Source organism: Branchiostoma floridae, chromosome 7 (genome assembly GCF_000003815.2).
Source record: "Branchiostoma floridae strain S238N-H82 chromosome 7, Bfl_VNyyK, whole genome shotgun sequence".
NCBI lineage: Eukaryota > Metazoa > Chordata > Leptocardii > Amphioxiformes > Branchiostomatidae > Branchiostoma > Branchiostoma floridae.
In genome coordinates, this window is record NC_049985.1 from 14,075,857 (window position 1) to 14,099,457 (window position 23,601).

Here is a 23,601-nt window from a genome sequence, read left to right on the forward strand (position 1 = left end):
CTAGTGTACATAGTCATACTGTTTTATCACAATTATTTCAAAACATGCCATACTACCAAGATGTTGTAGATTGCATACCACGTACCCATGTACTACATCCTGTGTTGTTTTCACCTCATTATACAGTATTGTTATCGTTTGGTTACTTAAGTTTACTCATCACATTACTAGTATTAGATAGCCTAAGGGTTCACATTCTTTGACTATTGCCACCAAGCAGCATTATCACATATCTTGTAAAGGTAGCTGTTTAACAATTATCCTATTTGATTAGGCAAGAGGAAACTCTATGATTTTTTTAGCATTAATTGTGGTCCCAGGCTGTGCTGTTAAGATGCTACGACTGTGTTACACTACACATGCTAAATTGTTGTCATGCTAAATTTGTTTCCACATGAATACTAGTATCTAGATTATATTAATTTGTTGTGCTGTTGACATGTTACAATCGTTCATGTGTGCTCTATGACTGCATGGCAGATTGTAGCGGGCAAGGATACCAATAAGCGTGTTCTCAAAAATCAAAAAGCAATGCAAATTGGATCATAACAATGATGACCATCAATTACATGCCCTACAAACAACTCCGACATCGTTACCGTGGCTGCAGCCAGAGGTATCCCCCCAACCACGGTGGGAACAATCCGCCAGCCGGGCTTCGCTACCGCTACAAGATACGTAACGCAACCAAATCTGCCCGGTCCCTTCACCGAAGCTGGCCCAGGTTGTCGTGAAGCCGGCACAGGGATAGCCCAGCTGACGGCAGACCACGTAAGCTTCGACTAGGTCCCAGGAGTATGCTGAACACACGGTCCCCCACTCTCCGTTATAGAAAATCTCCACTCTGCCTTCATTGTTGCTTCTCCCTCCTACCAGACGGACATCTATACACAAAAAGTAAGAAATGATCATTGATTCTGTATATGTTTCTTGATGCGTATCATGTGCAGCTGAGGTACTGTGTGAAACATCTATAAAGAAATTATAATATGATTTTATGTATGTATGTATATATGTATATATGTATGTCTGTATGTCTCTCTCTCTCTCTCTCTATGTATATATATATATATATATATATATATATATATATATATACATGTATATATATATATATATAGAGAGAGAGAGAGATACATACATACATACATACATATATACATATCTACATATATATATATATATATATAGAGAGAGAGAGAGAGAGAGAGAGAGAGAGAGAGAAAGAGAGAGAGAGAGAGAGAGAGAGAGAGAGAGAGAGAGAGAGATTGATATAAATGTATAAAATTGGCGGAAAATTTACAGCCTGATTAAATCAATGTACCCAAATCCTCCGACTTGCACAAAGTTTTTGCAATGACGTTTTAAGGTACTGAGTGACTATAACCCGTTCATAAATACCTCTGTTCGTTAAGTCAACAAATACCGAAGTAAACATGGATTACTGGTATAAGCGGATATTTCTTACCGAAGTCAGAACCTGCGTTCCCTGGTGTAGGCGCCGGCACAGTAGGCTGCGTAACATCGCTTGCTGGAACAACGACGGTAAACAAAACGCTATTATAGATAAATGACAAGACTTTTTCTCCAGAATCTATAAAACCTCAAGACCTCCTTAACACACGCTTGAAAATTCAGTCCAGGAGTACTTAAAGTACTTAGAGTACTTAAAGCAACATGCTAATAGTGTCAACATCGTTATAGAAAAAAAGGACATTCTTCTTATTTACTTTCTTATTTACTTGCTATCCGTCTTGCTAAGTAATTGAAACTTTGCCTTATCACGGGGAGACATACAATTGGTAAGGATATTTTCAAAACGATCAGACTCAAATGAAGAAAATGACTTACACGACTTGCAGATAACACCGACATCCTGGCTGTGACTGCAAGAAGATGTATAGCCCCATAGACCGTGTGAACAGTACGATAGGTGTGGTTCACGACCAGAACACCCTACATTAGACAACCAAATCCTCCCCGTGCCTTCGGCAAAGCTGGCCGAGATTGTTGTTATGTCGGCACAAGGATATCCCAACTGACGGCAGGCCACGTTTGCGTCGGTTAGGCCCCAGCTTGATGAACACACGGTCCCCCACTCTCCGTTGTAGAAAATCTCGAGTCGTCCTTCATTGGCACTTCCGCCGTCTTCAAGACGAACATCTGTGAATATACCAACACAGTTTTTACAAATGTGGTTTTCACGACGAAGAAGTGGATTTTTTCTTCTATAAAACGTATCAGAGAAATGTTAAATAGTCGTTTAGAGGATTACAATTTTGCTAAGCACTAGAAAATTGAAAATTGACTTATGATTTTGATATAAATGTAGTTGAAACGGCTGTTGATATCTCGTTTTGTCGCCAGCAAGGAAAAGTTCGAATTCTCTATTTCAGACACATGAACAACACAGTTGATGAAATACAGGGTTGTCACTAGCAAAACAGTACTTTGATTCTAAATGAGTAAGAAAGATAGAGACATCACTTTGTTTGTGCTGTGGGCCCCTTGCTTTGAGCCGGATTTGACGTTGAAATTTGGGTTTATGGATTAAAATCACTCCAAAGTACAGAAATTGAATTTCTGACCAAACCTCCAATGACTTTCCCTGAACACGGAACTATCAAGATGTCTGAATATTATTTCACTACTTTGTCCTGAAAAAATGTCATGGCGCCCTCTCTTTCACAGAATTGTTTCAACAAAGGGCGAATCGTGGATCTTCTCTGTTCAAAAGAAATTGATTAGCCCCTACAACAACATCTGTTTTATTATTGGAAACATCTTTTGATGAAGTAATACGACGACATCAATACGAAACTTCATAAAAACTCATTTTAGTGCCCCTCTGTAACATTATTGTACTGAAAGTAAGTATAGGCAGATACCTCTCACTATTGACATGACAGACAATTACTTACCGAATAAAGAATCCGACTGTACGGTGTCAGTCTTCTGCAATGAAAAAAAAGCACAATTCTAGCTTTGCCACATTGACAAACAAAATATTATATTGGAGTCTTATTTTGTACAACCAGTCAATTCTCATCTGCTTACGTTTCGATGTCTATTGACTTTTTGCCTGAGTGCTGCTTCTCGCTTCTATGTGTACCCGATGTAGGTGGCGTACCACCTATATCTGAACATAAGCAGGTGAGACTTTCCTCATTGTGTAAAAGAAAACTCCAATAGGTATATTGTCCAACCTGATGAATTGAAATTTGGATCTAATTAATTTTCATTGTGTTAAAAATGTGCTTATCACTGAATAACGCGCCCGTTCTGTGTTAAATAAAATACCGGGGTGGGTGATCCGACTGCGCCTGGTTGTCCGTCACTTCCGTCAAGACAGCCTATAAGAGTAAACAAACACGGTTCTGAATACTAGTATATGATAATTCTGATCATTGTGCTATTTTTCTTACTAGGATTGCACTGCACAACACAGTGCTAGGAAATGGACGAGAAAAAGACTCAGGATAAGCAAGTTGGGATGTGCCCCTAATGTTTTCTATGTTGTACAATATCATATCCGCAGACACTTTTAAATGGTTCACGGTTTGCTGAGGAAACCTTTCGTATTTCGAAGTAGGTGAATAACTTAAAACTATCCTTATGCTTCATACAGACTAAAATTTAGTAACGGACTTTATGGGTGTCCGGCTTTGGCTGATCTCGAGTGATAGAGACTAAGTCACGAAAAAACAAATCTGACAGAAGGGCGCTTGTACACATCTCTCTGATCAAAAAAGGAATAAAATGGACCAATGAGCAGTAAAACTTACATGCCCTGCAAACAACCCCGACATCACGACCGTGGTTACAGCCAGAAGTATCCCCCCATCCACGGTGGGAACAGTCCGCCAGCCGGGCCTCGTGACCGGTACACCCTACATAACGCAACCAAATCTGCCCGGTCCCTTCACCGAAGCTGGCCCAGGTTGTCGTTAAGCTGGCACATGAATAGCCCAGCTGACGGCAGACCACGGAGGCATCGGCTAGGTCCCAGGAGTACGAACACACGGTCCCCCACTCTCCGTTGTAGAAAATCTCCACTCTGCCTTCATTGTTGCTGCTCCCTCCTACCAGACGGACATCTGTGATCAAAAATTGAGAAATGATCATTTGTTTTGAACGTGGCGATGCTCTGCTACATGTAAACAAAACATTCGAGGAATACGGTAAGACATCAATTATTGGTTGTTGGACATAGCCACAACAGCTAACATTAATGTTGTTAACTCTGACATCTGACATATCGCGCTGTCACTAATCTGCTGTACTTAACGACCTCCTGGATCGTTAATTAATACAAACTCTAAACGACGTAATACTTTCGTTTGACAAAGCAACAGACTCAACCAACGAGGTCTTCATTTTAGGAGACTTTAACATCAACTGGTCCAACCCACTGTGCCCCTGATGGAGAAGCTGGCTCAAGCAGCAGTAAGGCGTAACCTTCAGTGTGTGAAGGGACCCACGAGGATAGGTACAACAGAGGTCAAAGAACAGAAACCTGCATTGACGTCGGATCCCGTGGGGTTCTCTAACCTCATTATCTATTTTACCACAAGTTTACTAATAGGTAGGTGAACAAGTGCCCTAATCCTATACAGAAAACTACGTCGGCCTGTGGGGGTGCCCACTCCGGTTCATCGTTGACCTGAAGTAGTATGAGTTGGCAAACTTGAATTACTGATGTTAACTTGATTTTCTTACCGAATTGAAAACCAGCTGGTGAATTATTTGGTGAAACAGTTGTTCGGATCCCTTGGGTAGGCACTGGGCCGACAGGCGGCGTCGCCTCGGACGTTGGGACTGCAGCGTTGGAAAATATGGCATTTGTTAGTGTTTCCTGGGTCCATTTGGGGTAAGTAGAGCGACAGAGAAAAATAGAATGACACCAATTAGAAAAATGACTCTTAATGACCCAAAGAGACATCTGCCCCACAAGAAAGACCTACAAGAAAGACTTACACGGTCTGCACACAACCCCAACATCCTTGCTGTGACTGCAGGAAGATCCATAGCCCCATGCACTGTGGCGACAATCCGCAAGGCGTGCTTCTTTTCCCGTACACGCCGCATCACGGAACCAAATCCGCCCGGTCCCCTCGCCGAAGCTGGCCCAGGTTGTTGTTACGTAGGCACAAGGATATCCCAGCTGACGGCAGACCACGTAGGCGTCGGCTAGATCCCAGGAGTATGAACACACTGTCCCCCACTCTCCGTCATAAAATATCTCAAGTCTTCCCTCAGAGACACTCCTTCCACCGACAAGTCGTACATCTGCGAACGGTCGAATTTTAATCTTTGTAACTGTAAACCCGTGCAAGGACTTATGTTCATATCTAATTACTCAAAATTTTGCTTTAAGAACCGGGCATTTGATATTTTACTTAAATTACATACTGTGAAATAGTGGTGGGATGGCAGTCAAAAAGATGGTGTCGTCTATCAAAAATAGGATAAGACAGCCTAGATGTCCTTGATCTTACACTGTTGGTGAAAGGTGCATTTACTCACCGAAAGGAGAAGGCGATAATGCCTTGTCTGTCGTCTGCAGTAGGAGAAACAAAACTATTTTCAGCTCTCTGGGCACTTTGATAAAGAAGCAGTCTTCAAACAACTAGCCGGAAACCATGTACTTACTGATGTGCAGAGTTACTATTCTTTAGCCTCCATAGCAGGCTCTCTGAGCCATTTTTCTCTCGTTTTCTTTGGGCTCATAATGCTTTTACTGGTCATTTCTTTTGTACTGGGTCGCTTGTGCCACCGGCGGGATGGCGGCACAACCGACCACGTACAAAAAATGGCCAGCAAAAGTAAAGTGTATTACAAGGAAAAAAGACGAGAAAACGCCCAGAGGGACTGCTATGGAGGCAAGTATTTTTTAGAATCTCTCTGCTAAATTAAGACTTAATCATTGGCTTGAGTATGGACGTAACTAGCCCTTCAATAATACCCACTGTCAAAACCTGAAATATTTATCCAGTTGCAGTTGTTTGATTTTATTTTAATATGCCGAAACCTTTGAGCTCGGCCTTTAAGGTGCATTCTCACTACACTTGCGTCAAACTTGCGTCACTGGGGGGTTCGAAAGATGCTCAAAGAATTTTTTTTTGTATTTTGCCGTCTTCTAAATCATACGTGTACGCATTACGCAATATCTTAATTATAAAAAAAGGAGAAAACAACAAAACAGTGACGCAGTGAACGAACACCACAGTGACGCAAGCTTGACACAAGTACAGTGAGAATGTAAGATAGAAAGACATACCGGGCTAGGCGTTCCATGCGCTCCCCCCTGACCAAACAAGTCGTCACTTCCGGGAGTTGCTTCAAGGCAGCCTGAGTGAACAAAATGATACTTTGAAAATTCATGATTCTTTCTGACAGTTGAAATACGAGTGGATATATATAAAAATATATTATTGGAGGGGGAGGAGGCTAAAATGTGCCGCGCCAACTTTGATGCCGTATAACTACTGAACGACGTGTACTTGGACTATATGAAATGTGCAGCTAATTGTCATATAACTTGTACATGTCAGAATAAAAGGAATATCTACCTCAAAAGTGCTTGACTTTAGATTTATTCGGTTAGAAATAAAGGTTTTTGAGTTTTTAAAACACTGCTCGCCCATGGTGATTATTAAACATTCTAAGAATAGAAATTAGCAACAAACTTCCAAACTTCAAGAAACGTCGGTATGCGGTGATTTGTTGGAAATAACTTTTATGAATTACGTCATATTACGTCATAACGATACCAAAATTACAGAAAAGATGAAACGTTACAAGTACATCATCCCCTGAAAATTTGGTGATAAAAGAGTCAACCATTTTGAAATTACGGCCTCGGGTATCCCAAACCAGCCCGGTCTAGTCGGGGTTAAAGGGACATAATGTACATAAAGGGACATAATGTAAAATGTAAAGTTACTGTTTTCGGCAATTTTTCTACATTATGAGTTGAATCTACATATAACTATAGTACACAGCAATATTTAGTCGTATTCGGTAATTATGTCCCTTTATTTACATACTGTTTTATAAACGACCACATCTTCACGAAAACAAATTTGACTAAGTTTGTAAAAATCAATCACATATGAACAATAAATGAACTATTTATCTATAATCCAGTAACTCAGCATTGCCCCTTCATGCAGACCCATAGGGGGTGATGCATGATGGGAATAGAATAATACCTTAAGTACTGGTTCCTATGGGATAATTGCGTTAGCCCTTCGGACGTTATGCAACATGAAAGCTGGCGAGTAGGGTTAACCTCCCCGACCGACGTCTGGTACTAATTTTTACACCTGGGTGATGAAGGTTGTTGAAAGTGACTGTCCAAAGAGCACAACTTCAATAGCTTTGCGAGTATAAAACTCGGGACGTCGTCTAAGTTCTGAGCAGTTACGCGACACCCGGCATGCTCAGATTGCGTATATGTAAGGCATAATTGGGGCGCTGATAATCGACGCGCCGAAACGAATGGTGCCGTGCACCTGAGTGCTTTCACACGCAATTTTATGATGGCGTACAGAAATGCTGCAGCTCTAAAGCAGTCTGAAGGTGCTACGTATGTGTCATTTGCGGATTGAACAGCGCAGCCACAGCCACTCTCTAAAAGTACTGGGTACGCATGGGTGTCAATCAATCCACGAATAAAAATGCTAGTTATTGAAATCCATGATATTAGATCCGAAAGAGCATGTGAAACGTTTCTTTTTGTCTAGTACATTTATTGACAAGTATTGATAAGTAAGATATCAGAGCGATCAATATAACTTACATGCCCTGCAAACAACCCCGACATCACGACCGTGGTTGCAGCCATAGGAGTCCCCCCATCCATCGTGGGAACAGTCCGCCAGCCGGGCCTCGCTACCGGTACACCGTACATAACGCAACCAGATCTGCCCGGTCCCTTCCCCGAAGCTGGCCCAGGTTGTGGTGGAGCTGGTACAGGGATAGCCCAACTGACGGCAGACCACGGAAGCATCGGCTAGGTCCCAGTCGTATGATGAACACACGGTTCCCCACTCTCCGTTATAGAAAATCTCCACTCTGCCTTCATTGTTGCTGCTTCCTCCTACTAGACGCACATCTGTGAACAAATGATAAGAAAATGTCTCTCATATCTAATGTGACAATACCTTTTGCCATAAGAAATAGTACTGCTTTGCTACCAAACATGCCTTTTCTTGAAATATCTTCCACAAAATAGATTCCGAGGAAAATATTCTGTGTGCATGGATCCTTGTCTCAATATTTTTTTCATCTTTTTCTTTTCATAAACTGTTTTCATATCCTTATAGCTATGAAACGATACTTTGGTGATATTTGTTTCTAGCAGGAGTGAAAATTTCTTATAACAATTTACATTATCGCAGCAGGAAAACGTAGTACCGGTTTCTGAAAAGATAATTTCACCAAAAAAACGCTGTATCTTCAAGAAGAGATTTCGTGTTGCCAGATAATGTATTTTGAACCAAAATTCAGTTTTCAATTACTATCAATTTTTCTTCTAACAGTGACTTATTAAAGGCAGAGAACATACCTCCAAATTTTCAGTTTTCAATCACATTAAATTTGTTTCTTGCACTAAAACTGATCATGACTTTCGCGAATAGGATACATTGATGCTCTCAATACTGAATTTTGCCCACAAAAAATGAGTTCCTTGTACTAGTTACACCAAGACAAAAATTCGTACTAAGATTTATTGTGGCAATACATCAATAATACTTCAATGAAGACTACATTATCAGTCACAAAGGCTCACCGGCCGTAGATAATACGTTCCATCCATATTTTTCTACAAGTATGCTACAATTTTTGGGGTGATATTTTGTCTTGCTAAGATAGTGCATATGTTTTATTCAAAATTGCAAATCAGTCGACCCGTAATACAATATTTTCAATTTCTTCTTAAATATTACCAAGAAAAACAAAAATTACATTTCTCAGACCTCCTACATAAAAAAGAAGAAAAAATAAAGAAGATCAAGATGTTATTCCAGTGATACCAGTTTTATGATAAATCATATATGCACAAAATGAAATTTTTAGGATAGATTCTTTGATCTATTCAACCAAGAAGAAAAAGTACAATGTGAAAACACTGAAAAAGAATGTTGTACATAAATTTCTAAAATCTGAAATTGAAAAAAAAAACTATTGCAACTAAAGGTTGTCTAAGTGTTCCGCAATTTGATTCGTAGAATTTTTGTAGACAGCTTTTACAATCTCCGGCCGGCCAGGAGTTTCATTCTTAAGGGGTGTCTCCTGCCAGAAATAAATTCAGCTTTCAACTGCTGTATCTTATAAATAGAATACAAAGTCTAATGCGTCACCTATTGATGCGTTTGAACATTTCCGGTGGCATACGAACATGTTAGAAAGATAACGCAAAATTTCTCTCACCCATCATTTACCCGAACGAGAAAAATCAAGTACACTTAAATTAAAGATTTGAAAGGGAATGTCTTACCAAACTGAGAGCCAGCTGAAGAATTACTGGGTTGAGTAGTTGTTGGGATTGGCATTTGCTCGAGAGGAGGCGCCACCTCTGTCGTTGAAACTATAGCGGTGTACAAGGCCATAAGTGTCAATGGTACCATGAACCAGACGGGATAACCCAAAATTCGAAATACCAACAAAGGTTTAAGTGCTTGAAGTATGTACCACTATAGTGAAAGATAACAAGTGACCGTAGGTAACATACTCTGTGACCTAATTATGGTTTATGTCGGTTGTGATGTTTTCTGTGGTGTATGACTCGGTGTTTATATCGCATACAGAACACATCACATCAACCTATACCAAAAACTTACTTAAAAGCTAACATACCTATCACTGTCACGGTCCTGTACAGATCAACAGCAAAATCAGCGTCTCAATCGAACGACACCAAATGAAAACAATCACACAGCTTCACAATGTATACCTGAGACGCACACCATTGTAAAAAGTGGGACAGTAACAGCTGTGGACAGCTGACAACAGGACATGCACATAACCCCATATCTGCTTGGAGATTTGTAATTACCAAAAGACATGGCCTATAGGCCAGCTGTTCCACAATACTAGGTAAAAAAGGGGTGATTTCTTAAATTATTACATCGATAATGAAAACAGCTACCGCGAAAAACAAAATCCAAAGGATATAACACGTTCTAAGCATAAAATGCATATGGCTATCAACCGCGCAAAATGTTGACAGTATGCTATGTCAAACCAACCTCAATACTAGAAAGGCAAAGCCGGAACGACATGGCATATTCCGACGAGGACAACATCTGCTTGACGATATCCAATTACCACAAGGCTTAAGGCGCGATCATAACGAAGACCTGGACCGGACGGCGTAGGGGTGAAAACTGAAATTATTACATCCATAATAAAAACAGCTACAGCGAAAAAAAGAACGTGCATCATTTTGCAACGGAGTACAGACGACATGCAAAACCACATGCGATTGCGGCAAACGGAACACAGAGATATAGGTGCGAACACTCAACACATAAACCGTTCACAAGACTCTGTCGCTGGAGGCTACCCTCCAGTCACAGAGTAACAAGTGGCCGTAGGTAACATACTCCGCGACGTATTTATGGTTTCCATGTTGGAACGTGACGATGTTGGGATGTTTTTTCATCAAATGTGACATGGTGTGGAGGTGATGATTATCATATTAGAAACTAGAGTTCCACGAACACATACCTTTGCCAAATAAACCAGGTTTGTTATGTAGAATGATGTCTGTAGACAAATGCGTTACTCATTTCATTTTCTTTATAATTATATGCTTGGAGTTGGTTTATAAAATTTCGGCATTGATTATGCAAATTAGATCCCAAGTTACAATTAATTGATATCAAATTGTATCAAGCATTACTTAAGCTATCAGCATACTCAAAATCATGATGATCCTTTGATCCATTCTTGACTTATTCTCTTTCAAAGTCTTTAAATACACCTCTTAATCTCTTCCCTCTTTCTCAGTTACATATGTGACATTTTTGATGAAAGAACTATAATGGAATGCAGTGGATTTATGAACTTTTCCTAATCAATTATGAAAATCAGCTGTTTATTTGCATAATAAGTATCACATTATAAGTCTTCACTTAGGCTATGTACATGCCAAAAATCATGACGATCCGTCAACACGTTCATATTTTCTCATTAATTATGAAAATGAGATCACCATTTGCATGATAAATATGTATTGCCATTTCTCTCTTTCTCAGCTACATATGTGACAAGTTATAAAGTCCTTTTCATGGAATGTAGTGAATTTATGAAATATCCTCATTAATTATGCAAATTATCTGTTGATTTGCATAATTGGTATCTCATTATGTAGGTCTTCACTTACGCTACCTACATACCAAAAAACATGATGATCCGTCAACATGTTCATATTTTCTCATTAATTATGCAAATGAGGTCATCATTTGCATAATTGATATCTATTGACATTTCTCTCCTTCTCAGCTACATATGTGACAAGTTTTAAAGTCCTATCATGGAATGCAGTGGATTCATAAACTTTCCTCATTAATTATGCAAATTAGCTGTTGATTTGCATAATTAGTATTCCATTATGTAAGTCAACACTCATTCTATCTACATACCAAAAATCATGAAGATCCGTCAATGCGTTGCAGAGTTATTCTCGTCCAAAGTTTGAAAGGAAACCGGCGCCTGCAGTACCAAAAAAGCCACTAGGCGGCCCAAACTCACAGCACATACTCTCTGCTCCGTGGGCTATCTACCACCCATAAATCATGACCATAGCATGACCATGACCAGAACACGAGATATAAAAAATTGAGTTTCCGCTGCAGTACCTTAGCAAGCCGCTAGGGGGCTGTTTATCGAACTTGACCTTCGTTTTCCCGACCCCTACCCACCTACCAAATATCATCAGGATCCATCCAATGCTTCTCGAGTTATGCTGTTAACACACACACAGACACACAGACACACAGACACACAAACACGCCCAAAACATAACCTTAGCCATTCTGGCAAAGGTAAATAGAGTTCCACGAACACATACCTTCCCCAAATAACCAGATTTGTTATGCAGAATGATGTTCGTAGACATAAAAGTGTTACTCATTATATTCTATGTTATATGTTATTTGATAAAGTCACACAAACTCTTGTCAAATAGAGTTCGACGAGCTCATACCTCCATGAAATATCAAGAGCTTTTGGAAATGTTATGCAAATGACATACTAGGACCCCAAAATCTAATCATTAGTCTTTCTTATTATGAACATATCTATCCTTGCCTAAGCTACCTGCATGCCTAAAATGATGAAAATCCGTCGTTCCTTTCTGAAGTTATCCTCATTGGAATGTCTTGACAAAAACGTCCCATGCAGATCCAAAATTAAATGTTCTGGGGCTGAAACACCCCAAATTAGTTGTTAATTTGCCTAATTAGTATCTCATTATGTAAGTCTTCACTTCGGCTATCTACATACAAAAAATCATGCATATCCGTCAACGCGTTCATATTTCCCCATTGATTATGCAAATGAGGTCGTCATTTGCATAATTAATATGTATTGACATTTCTCTCTTTCTCAGCTACATATGTGACAAGCTTGAAAGTCCTATCATGGAATGCAGTGGATTTACAAACTTTTCTCGTTAATTATGCAAATTAGCTGTTGATTTTCATAATTAGTATTCCATCATGAATGTCTTCACTTAGGCTCTCTACATACCAAAAGTTATGACGATCCGTCAACAAATTCAAATTTTTTACTAAATATTGCAAATGAGGTTGTCATTTGCATAATTAATATGTATTGACATTTCTCTCCTTCTCAGCTATATATGTGACAACTTTGAAAGTCCTATCATGGAATGTAGTGGATTTATAATCTTTCCTAATCAATTATGCACATTACCTGTTGATTTGCATAATTAGTATTCCATCATGTAAGTCATAACTTAGGCCATCTTCAAACCAAGAATTATGACGATCCGTCAACGTTCTCGAGTTATTCGAAAGGAGATCAGTGCCTGCAGTTCCAAAAAGCCGCTAGGTGGCTCAAACTCACAGCACTTGCTCTCTGCCCCAAGGGCTATCTACCACTCAACAATCACAAACACAGCATGTCCAGGGGCCCATTATCGAACTTGACCTTTGTTTTCCCGACCCCTACCCACTTACCAAATGTCTGTCACCAGCATAACTCGAGAAGCCTTGGATGGATCCTAATGATATTTGGTAGGTGGGTAGGGGTCAGGAAAACGTATGTGGATGGCCTAAGTGATAACTTACACGATGTAATGCTAATTATGCAAATCAACCGCTAATTTGCATAATTAATGAGGAAAGTTTATAAATCCACTGCATTCCATGATAGGGCTGTCAAACTTGTCAAATATGTAGCTGAGAAAGAGAGAAATATCAATACATATTGATTATGCAAATGAGGTCATCATTTTCATAATTAATGAGGAAATATGAACGTGTTGACGGATCGTCACGATTTTTGTTATGTAGATAGCCTAAGTGAAGACTTACACAATGAGATACTAAGTATGCAAATTGACAGTTGTTAATTTGCATAATTAATGAGGAAAGTTAATAAATCCACTGCATTCCATGGTAGGACTTTCAAAGAACAAGTAACTGAGAAAGAGGGCAGAAAGTAAGAGGTGTATGTGTGGGTTCCCTATAGCATCTATTTTGGAACTGCAGGAGCCGGTATGCTTGAGAAAATTTGACATTAATTATGTAAATTGGGATAAATTTGCATAATTAATGGCGAAATTTTATGAATTAATTCCAGACATATGAAATAAAATGTAATGAGTAATATGTTTATGTCTACAGACATCATTGTACATAACAAACCTGGTTTATTTGGCAAAGGTATGTGTTCGTGGAACTCTAGTTTTCCTTGTTTTGTCGTCAAAGTAAACTATAGAGGCCGGACATCCATCCCAATGTGAGTTTTTCATGTTCTAAAACATGTGATCTTTGACAGACTCTTTATGCCACGATTCCCATTTTTAATAATAGGCAGTCAAAATACAGAAATTCGCCCCTTACCAGGGCAAAGTATGTACTTGTTTATTATAACACTGGCACTAACCAATGCAACGTGCTAGAAATCCAGAGTCTAACATATCTGCTTAGGAATTCGTGCTGGCCGCGACAGCTGTACTCTACATTAGAAAACACATAACCCCATATCTGCTTGGAAATAAGCTAATTACCAAACCCCCACTCCACAATATCATGAAAATAGGGGTGATTTCTGAAATTATTACATCGATTGTAAAAACAGCTACCGCGTGCATCATACGGACTGAAGTATGATTATGGAAAACGGTCTTTGTATATTTTATTTGTATGTTATGTATTGTGTTGATGTGTCATGTACTATGTGTTATCCAGGGCCCCACTGTAAAGCAGTGTGATACACTGCGTTGGGCTACCCTGGCTAAAGAAAACAGAATAATAATAATAATGATAATAGCGCAAATGCGTGCAGACGACATGCCAAACTACATACGAATGCGGCAAAGGGAACATAGAGATACAGACACGAACACAGATCACATTGGACAAAAACAGTACTCTGTCGTCGGAGGTTACCCTCCGTCACAGAGTAGTTACTAACACGCTTACGTCAGTACAGAGAAGAAGGTATTTTTAAGCAGAAAAGAACAAAGACTTACACGGCCTGCAGACAACTCCGACATCTTGGTGGTGACCGCAGGAAATTCCATAGCCCCATAAACCGTGCGGGCAGTCCGCCAGCCGTGCTTCGTTACCCGTACAAGCTGCGTCACGGAACCAAATACGACCAGTCCCTCGTCCGTGGCTAGCCCAAGTTGTTGTTATCTCTGCACAGGGATAGCCCAGTTGACGACAGACCACATTTGCGTCGGCCAGGTCCCAGCCTGATGAACACACGGTCCCCCACTCTCCGTTGTAGAAAATCTCGAGTCGTCCTTCATTGGCACTTCCGCCGTCTTCAAGACGAACATCTGTGACAAGATCAATATATTCATTCTATAAGTTATTACAGGTTCTCTCCTCTAAATGGCAGTTTTTGTTATAATACAGTTAAGAGTGTGGCAAAACGATGACTATGATGCGAGTCATCATCTATGTATTGTCTATTCCTGTTGTCAGTATTGTTTCCTCACTTTTGTTTCTCATTGTCTCGTATTTCGCTGTCTTAGATGCAATGAATTTATAACTCAGACCTTGGCTACAAGTTATGGTAGATGTTTCGATGCCCCCTTAGTTTTACACCTTTGACAATTGAGCAACAACATGCAAACATTCAGATGACTTCTGATGATGATGTAACAGCAAATTACTCACCGAAGAGAGAACCTGTGTCTGTTGGCTTAACTGGCGTGGTCGCAGTTGGAGAGACGTCCATAGTTGTCGACGGCCCGTGGCAGGGGCACTGGTGTACATGAGAAGATTAAAGAAGTATTACTGCACCCTGGCTTTAATACCAAGGACCTGCGCCATCTCATCAACCTCAGAGACCACATGTTCCGACAAGCCAAACGTTCCGGTAGTGCCCATGACTTTGCTAACTACAAGGCAATGAAAAATAGAGTAAACTAACTCTGCCGGAAAGCTAAAAAAGACTATGCTACACAGTCAATAATTGAAGGTTCCGAGGACGGTCAGACGGGGCTTTGGAAAGCCATTCGTAAACTTCTACCAGGGAAGACACCTAACACCGTCACTTGTTTGGAGCATGAGGGACAGAGTATTTCTGACAACCAAGGAATGGCGGAAACATTTAATGTTTTCTTCCACAAAGTAATAGAGGACCTGTACAGGTCACTCTTAGGGGTTGCCTCACCTTTCTCTCCTATTCAATTCGTCACCAAAGCAACCAGCACGTTCACATTTACACCAATAACAGTTGAATTTGTTACAGAACAACTTTCAAATGTCAAGGTAAAGAAGGCTACAGGCCTGGACAACATTGACAATAATTTGCTCAAGGTCGGTGCGCAAATACTCGCCCCCTCCCTCACCAAGCTTTTCAATAAATCTCTATTAGCACGGGGGAATTTCCGAAGAAATGGAAAGAAGCTAAGATAATGCCCATCCACAAGAAAGGGGATAAGACCAACCCTAGTAACTACCGTCCTGTGTCTATTCTACCTGGCATATCTAAGATATTAGAAAGAGCAGTACATAATCAATTATATGACTACCTGAACAAAAACAAACTTCTAACTCAATCCCAATCTGGTTTCAGAAAGTCCCACTCATGTGAGACCGCCCTACACTCAGTAGTGGAAGATTGGATTGACTCGATTGACAAAAAGCAGCAAACTGGTGTTATTTTTGTGTGACTTGTCGAGGGCCTTCGACACGCTTGATCATGCCATTATGTTGCTTAAACTCAAAGCTTATGGTGTAAATGAATTGTCTTGTAAATGGTTCAGGTCTTACCTGACCGGTAGGCCTCACCGTACTTGCCTCAATTCAGCACTGTCCGAAATATCGCACGTGACTTGCGGCGTACCACAAGGATCCATCCTTGGGCCGCTCCTGTTTATTTTGTACATCAATGATCTTCCCAACTGTATTCAGTCATGCAGGGTAGCAATGTACGCTGATGACACTATCATATACTTTGCACACCGTAGCCTGGAGACAATAAAGCAGGCAATTCAATGTGACTCTACTCTACTTGTGCATTGGTTCACTGCCAATAAACTCTCCCTAAATCCAACAAAATGCAAAGCTATGCTTGTTGGAACACAGAGGTCAAAAGCCGCATACAGTAATTTGCATCTCACATTAGCAGGGTCTAACCTTGATCAGGTACACACATTTAAGTACTTAGGTGTAGTACTTGACAGTGCTCTACAGTGGAATGATCACATCAGTCATGTCACAAAGAAACTCTCCCAAGTTATCGGTATCATGAAGTGTCTCAAGCCTTTCATCAACAAACAAGCCTTACTGACAATGTATTCATCACTTTTCCTTCCACACTTACAGTACTGTAGTACTGTCTGGGACCAAGGTAGCAAGGTTTACATAGACAAACTACAGAAACTCCAAAACAGGGCAGGTAGGGTTATCCTGGGCTGCGACTTGTACACACCCAGTGAAACCATTATGCATACACTTGGATGGACCCCCGTGGTGGACATCCTTAAGAGGAATAAAGCGGTACTTGTTTTCAAGGCATTGAACGGAATGTCCCCTCCCCACATTTCAGGCCTATTCACAGAGCTAAGGGGGGTTCATTCCCACAACACACGACTCAGAGCACAGGGTGGACTACAACTACCCAAAGCTCATCTTCAGTACAAAAAGAAATCCCTTTCATGTAGTGGTGCGGTATTATGGAACTCACTTCCAGCTAGAGTGAAAGCAGCAGCCTCTGTTGAGTCTTTTAAACACATGTATAAAAAGGAATGCCTTACCACTTAACAGTTTATTTTGTTTTGTTTATAAATCATTGATATGCAAATTCCATTCTACCTTATTTACTTTACTTATCATCATGAGTTTGCTTGTATTGGCTGTATGTATTTTCTTTGGTTTGTTGTATTATACTTTATGTTTGATGTATTTAAGTGTTTTGAACCTTTGTTTTATGATGTAACGCAGGGCACATTGAAAACCGCCGTAGTGGCGATATGTCGTCCCTGGCTAAATAAATAAATGAAATGAAAATGAAAATACATTAATTAGCCTAGGTACTTTTAGAAAGAAACTGTCGGTTGCTTAAAAAATACATAGATTGCAGCGCTTTTGGCGTAACCTGTTATATGTTATATGTTTTAGCGTGGAAAAGCGAAGCAACCAACTCCACCCAAAATGAAGGTTGGCAAATCAATTTTTTTATGATATCAAAGCACGTTAGCTCAAAATATATATTTTGAGTCTAATTCTATAAAAGCCAAATACACTAAGCCGCTTGCTGAAGACAGCGGTTTGGACCTGCAGCAACTTCCCGCAGCGATGGATGACAAAGAGGTGTGGAGGAAACTAGTTATGTTTAGATTCCGAGCGAGCTCGACAGAGTGAGTGTGTGAGTGATATATTTTGTGGTCTGAAAATAGTGAAACTTCTCAAAATGATCATCTAACCACAAGCTTAGACTTTAAATGTCATGTTCAGTGTAGGCATGTATATCATATATATAGAGAGTGTTATTTCATGTATCCAATGTTCCCATATGCCATCATTTGTTGTTAAAACAAGTGTCTGGCAGCCAGACGCTGAATTATGTTTTGTTGTACATTAACCTCAGTATTAACCCTCAAAGTTTCAAACACCCGAGTGGGTCCGTTTGGACCCCAGACATAAGAACCTTCAGGCGTGAAACCTGGCAGCGATATGTCAAAAATTGCGAAATTTATCACCCTGTCCCGCATGCAACAATGGCTTCCTCGAAAAATTCCCCATATTGAATGTTCCAGGTTACCAACTCCCTGTACAAAAGGTACCACATACAAATTTCAAGTCCTTTGGCTTTTATAGAATGAGACCAGGCACCCAACTACAAAAATTGCCGAAGAAAGCAAAGGGAATTATGTTAAACGGGTGAATGTAAGACAAATGAAGAACACACGTCAATATCCGCTCAGAGCACCCCTATGCCAAGTTTTAGGTCATTCAGGGGCACAGAGACCCACAATTGGTCCAGCATTGGTCATATATGCCAAGGAAAACAACAAAATAAATTATTTCGAAGAAAATTCGTCTGAAACATTTAAATTCCATTCAAGTACAATTTTTTCAACTGGATAAAAACTGAGATTTACTTCCCAACGTTTCGAGTGACATCCATCACTCTTCTTCAGCGTCACTATGAACTGGTAGAACAATTCAATACAAGTACAGCTAACCAGAAAAACTAAATTCAAAACTAAATTTAAATTCCCTAATTTCCAAAAAAATCATGTTGAAGGGGTCGATCAATAAAATCGCGGCCTCAGTCAGAAATGATTTGGGCAACTCAGATTTTGAGGCATAATCATGAATGTCTTCCAAAATTGTATTCATTTAATTTACATGAAACACCCAATAAACATTGGGGACGAGAGAAGAAGAGACACTAATCTGGTTAACATTGTTTGCTGGAAGTCAAATACACATTAATACTTCTTCCTAGTTGAAATACATGTGAAGGGATCACTCACGAAGCCATATGGCGACAGTTCCTGTGTTTCAAATGAGAGGGGTCAATACGAAACAAAATACAATTTTAAGGACACCTCATTGACGTTTGCCTTCAGTTTAATAGTTGATCTCCATAAATAGTCGGAAAACCTAACCTTTGACTTCAAGTGTTATTCTGATCACACCTACTTCTCCCAGTGGATTCCTGAGCCTTCTTAAACATACTAGTAGTTTTTGGGCCAAATTAGTGAATAGTAATCCTAACCCATAACAGCCACCTGACAAAAAGGCACCAAATTTTTTCATTGAAAAGAAGCTTTATCGCTGCATACGCGGTACTACATTCCAATACCCTCACCAGGCATCCTACACGGATATCTGGAAGTCGAAGCCCAAATTGGAGATGCAATTGTAAAATTTTTAGAATAGTGATCATCATGCTTTCAAGCCTCTCTATCTGAAGTGTTCCTAAAACTCCATACCGACTGCGTTTTGAACCTATTTCTATGAAATAGGAAATATATATAGCCTGAGTCATTTTATCTATAAATATAATAAAAACATGCAAATGCCATGTCACATGACCCACAATAAATGAAGGCGGGACCCAATGGCAGTTGAAGAGAGAGTAGGAAGAGACGACGAAACGTCAACAATAACACATTTATCTTTTACTGTCCGCAGGCAATTACGATGTGGAAAATGTTATAATGAAGTCATCTAGTACTAAAGAAATATGCAAAATGTATCCAAATCCCTGATATCCAAACATCTGAGGGATTTAAGAATTGATTGATATTTGATGTTTTTAGCTCACATCACTTTTACGTTGAGAAAAAAGGGCGCATACACCACACAGTTGTGTACATAGATTTTATAGGTGGCGCCTGCGGCAAAGTTTGCGTATTGCGTGTCAGACTGTCTTTATATCAAAGGTCACATACTTGTAAAGACTCTCTTTTGTTGTAAACAAAGGTAAACCAACCAGCAGCATAGCAATTTGAACTCTGTTGGAAAAGAAGCTAGCCATTACTTCGCATCGAATTGTTACTGCTTACATTGTATGTACGATCCAGGAGTTAATAATTGGGAAATATTACTTCGACTCAAGTTGAAATACTTTACGTGATGCATTTCGGTTTAAGTGAAAAACTGCCATATATTTGCACTCTTTATGAGAAGCCATTGCAAAGTTAGTAAATTTGTCACCTAATATCCAGGCCGTAGTACAGGCGCTGCTCCTCTACCTGATATTCATGATACGGAATTGGCAGACATTATGAACCAGACCCAGAACCCATATCTCTATATTGACGCAGCTAGACAAGCAAAAAAAAACGTTGACCATAGCAAATGCAAAAAGGTATTTAAGCACTTCTTATGTTAAGGTAAGTGGGGTCGTCGAAGTTTGATCATGAATTCGCTAAAAGTTTGTGATGGAAAAGATACCTGGCCCGGTGTTCCAGGTGTGCCGACTGCCCCAGGTGAACCAGATGCACCTGGTGCACCTGGCTGTCCGTCTCTTCCAGGTAAACCTGGCTGTCCGTCCCTCCCAGGAACACCAGGTTGACCCTGGGATCCTTGAAGGCAACCTGAGAGAGAGAGAGAGAAAAAAAAACATTATTGCTTGCATCTTTTATAAGCTTGTTTAGAGATTTTTAGATAGTAGAAATCTATTGCACTCAGATAACACTTTGCTATCAGAAACCTCAAGTGTACGGTGATAATTTCAAACCGATGTTTGATATACTCACTTCCAAATGGTAGAGTAACAGTGTTGGGGGATCTCTTAGACCTGTGATGATTCTCCTTCCCCTCCCCATTCTGTTTTCCGCTGTATTTGGCAGTGTTTTCGCCAGGGTCTGGGCCCTCCGGGGGCTAGCAGCAAAGAGGAGGAAACGCGGTGTTTATTGTGGTGTACAAAATGTGTTAACAAGCAGGCCTTCTGTTCAACGCTAGGCCTTGCCAACTAAGTTTAGCGTTAGTCACATTCATGTCTAAACTGAATGAAACAACTGACCGTTAAGTGAACTAAGAGGACTATAGCCATCTTGGTATCTGTATGTAATCGCCATTAACATGTATCCAACAGAATTGTGAATGTTAAATATTTCTTGGATCTCACCATTCATTGCAAAAAAAGTTAACATTCCAACCCGCCGTGACATATTGTGTCACCATTATTGTCTTCGCTCAAACAGGACAACATCATCAAATTCATGGGTGCCCCAGTATGTGCCCTTTTTTCAGAGTTTCAAATGGTGAGATAAAGGTACAAATGACATGAGATTTTGAGCTACAGCAATGAGATAGCATGGATTAGACCGGTCTCCTGACTGACCTTGTTGTCCAGGGGGTGTCCATAGCTGTTCATAACTGCTTCCATATTCTGCATTTTCGTCCCCAGCTCTGATCTCAAATCTTTCACTTGTAAGATCACTAGAACCTGTGTTACCATGACAGCAATGCTCAAAACACAGGCTGCTATGCAGGCAGTCGTTATGAGCCACCCATGCCTGGGCGCAGAATGCTTTGTAGGTAGCATTTTCTCAGACAACGCTCAGCGCTCGTCCGCAGCCGGCGCTCAGCCACTCACTGTGCAAGTTTGCTGTCGACGTGGCAGTTTTAACTAGAACTTCAAGAAAGCTGATACTGAAGTGGAATATATGTAGGCAGCTGGACTACTGCCAGATCCTGAGTTTTTCAACACTTGACCTCTTTTTTTGAAGATTATTTGTTATCATGAGATCAAAATACCGTTTTTTATGGCTCCTTAGTTAAGAACGTTATGTTGACGGATCAGTGTATCGATTTCTGCTTTCAAGATTTCTTATTCACCGTATGAATTTCAAAACCGTATTTTAGAAGAGTCGACGTCGTCACAGTCACAGGCAATTTATGCATATGATAAGTCAACAAGAGTCTTCGCCTCTATCCTTTGATATCTAAACGATGTCGCATGTGGACGTTCCAACACTGTATATAATTGATCTTTATTTGCATGTTCCTGCCCATGTGGGCTAAATGCAGCAAATCCCATGATGGGATACTAAAGACTAAGTACTATTACATGTAGTATTACAATTGAATAAACAATACATCTGCATCTATGCTATCACTATATCTAACGCTTACATGACTCTTCCCTCTTAAAACATGTGTATACGAACTCACAGAGTTTGTGTTGTACAAAGTTGTCTGTGTTGAAATAGTTGAACTGTAATTTCCAACACCAAAATTGGACTCACCCAAATTTTCGACTGCACAGCATCAGTCTTTGTCAAGGAATGAACAATCCACTGCTGTTGTGACGTCACGTTATGCAGATAGAACACGTGACTCAGTAAGCAGTGGATTATAGGTTGCAGGAAGTCTATGGCGCCCACCGTCTCCTGCAACCTATAATCCACTGTTTACTGAGTCACGTGTTCTATCTGCAAAAGGGAAAGTGCAGACACCATTCACTGAACCGACGAAAAAATTGTAATCACAGTAAGGACACCCTTCAATGAATCAACGTATAAGATTCGCACACAATGAGAGCCCCATTCACTGAACTAATGTTTTACATGCAAGCACAGCAAGAATACCATTCGCTGAATCAATCGTATTGATATGTAAAACTTCTACCCATTAACTGTTAAATATTACTGTTTTCGCAGATATGGGTGACCATACGAAAGTCTTCCTACCTTTGCTGAGTCAATATACTTAACTTCACGTAAACAAATATTGGGTGCTATAAAGTTAGACTCATGAATATGTTAATGCGACTTCTTTGTCGTTATCACCATGTTCTCTAGGAGGCGTTCTTCTTAGGCGTAAAAAGGTTACATTTTATATCTTCTAAGATCTAAAATCTCTTTTTTAAAACTTGTGTAAACAAATTTACAGAGCTTTTACAGTACGTTGTACATTTTAGTCGACATTATCAGTAGCTGAACATTTCGTCCTTGCTTAAACATGCATATTCATGATCTAGTTGTAGAGTACTTATGAGAGATTTGCGTATCTCTGTGTTTAACCAAACTTAACTAAGATCAAGGAGGTGATAGGCATCTGAGATAGTCCATTTTTGCATAAGGGTGCTCGTGAAGTGAAAATTGCTGAATTTGTCCATAAGAAAACACCGGCCTTTCTAGATTATTATTATGTAATCTTGCAATGAAAAATACAAGAATATTTCAGCCACATATGTACACGACTACAACTATAATATAAAGATATCTACTTTTTCTTGGCCTCCTTAATCGACACAACTGCACTAGCTTCTAGTCTTAACCTTTATATTTCTAATTTGTATTTAGAAATGCAAATTGGAAGAAAAAAAACAAGATTGTCTCTTCCATGGTCTGTACTAGTTCGATTGATTCACTGCATGCTTTCTCCTCAACACAAACTAATGACCATCAGTGACGCG

At 39.9% G+C, this 23,601-nt stretch overlaps 1 protein-coding gene across 1 annotated transcript; it reads right to left on the minus strand.

Moving 5' to 3' along the window:
• Positions 1 to 561: 561 nt before the first annotated feature.
• LOC118420047 (deleted in malignant brain tumors 1 protein-like) lies at positions 562 to 21,763 on the minus strand. Its single transcript, XM_035826753.1, has 11 exons — positions 21,523 to 21,763; positions 20,936 to 21,059; positions 20,631 to 20,773; positions 15,390 to 15,477; positions 14,735 to 15,046; positions 7,805 to 8,119; positions 4,978 to 5,319; positions 3,786 to 4,097; positions 1,852 to 2,163; positions 1,469 to 1,531; positions 562 to 884 (listed from the first exon to the last, which is right to left on the minus strand). The coding sequence occupies exons 1-11, from the start codon at positions 21,724 to 21,726 to the stop codon at positions 562 to 564; spliced, it is 2,538 nt and encodes an 845-aa protein (XP_035682646.1). The 5' UTR covers positions 21,727 to 21,763.
• Between the last annotated feature and the right edge of the window lie 1,838 nt (positions 21,764 to 23,601).

Excerpts from the sequence above, each read along its gene's own strand:
- LOC118420047 (XM_035826753.1), bottom strand. The coding sequence starts at position 21,726 with ATGCTACCTACAAAGCATTCTGCGCCCAGGCATGGGTGGCTCATAACG. Across the intron at positions 15,047-15,389 it reads AGACACAGGTTCTCTCTTCG|ATGTTCGTCTTGAAGACGGC; the intron begins GTGAGTAATTTG and ends ATCTTGTCACAG. Across the intron at positions 4,098-4,977 it reads TGGGGTTGTGTGCAGACCGT|ATGTCCGTCTGGTAGGAGGG; the intron begins GTAAGTCTTTCT and ends TTTTGATCACAG.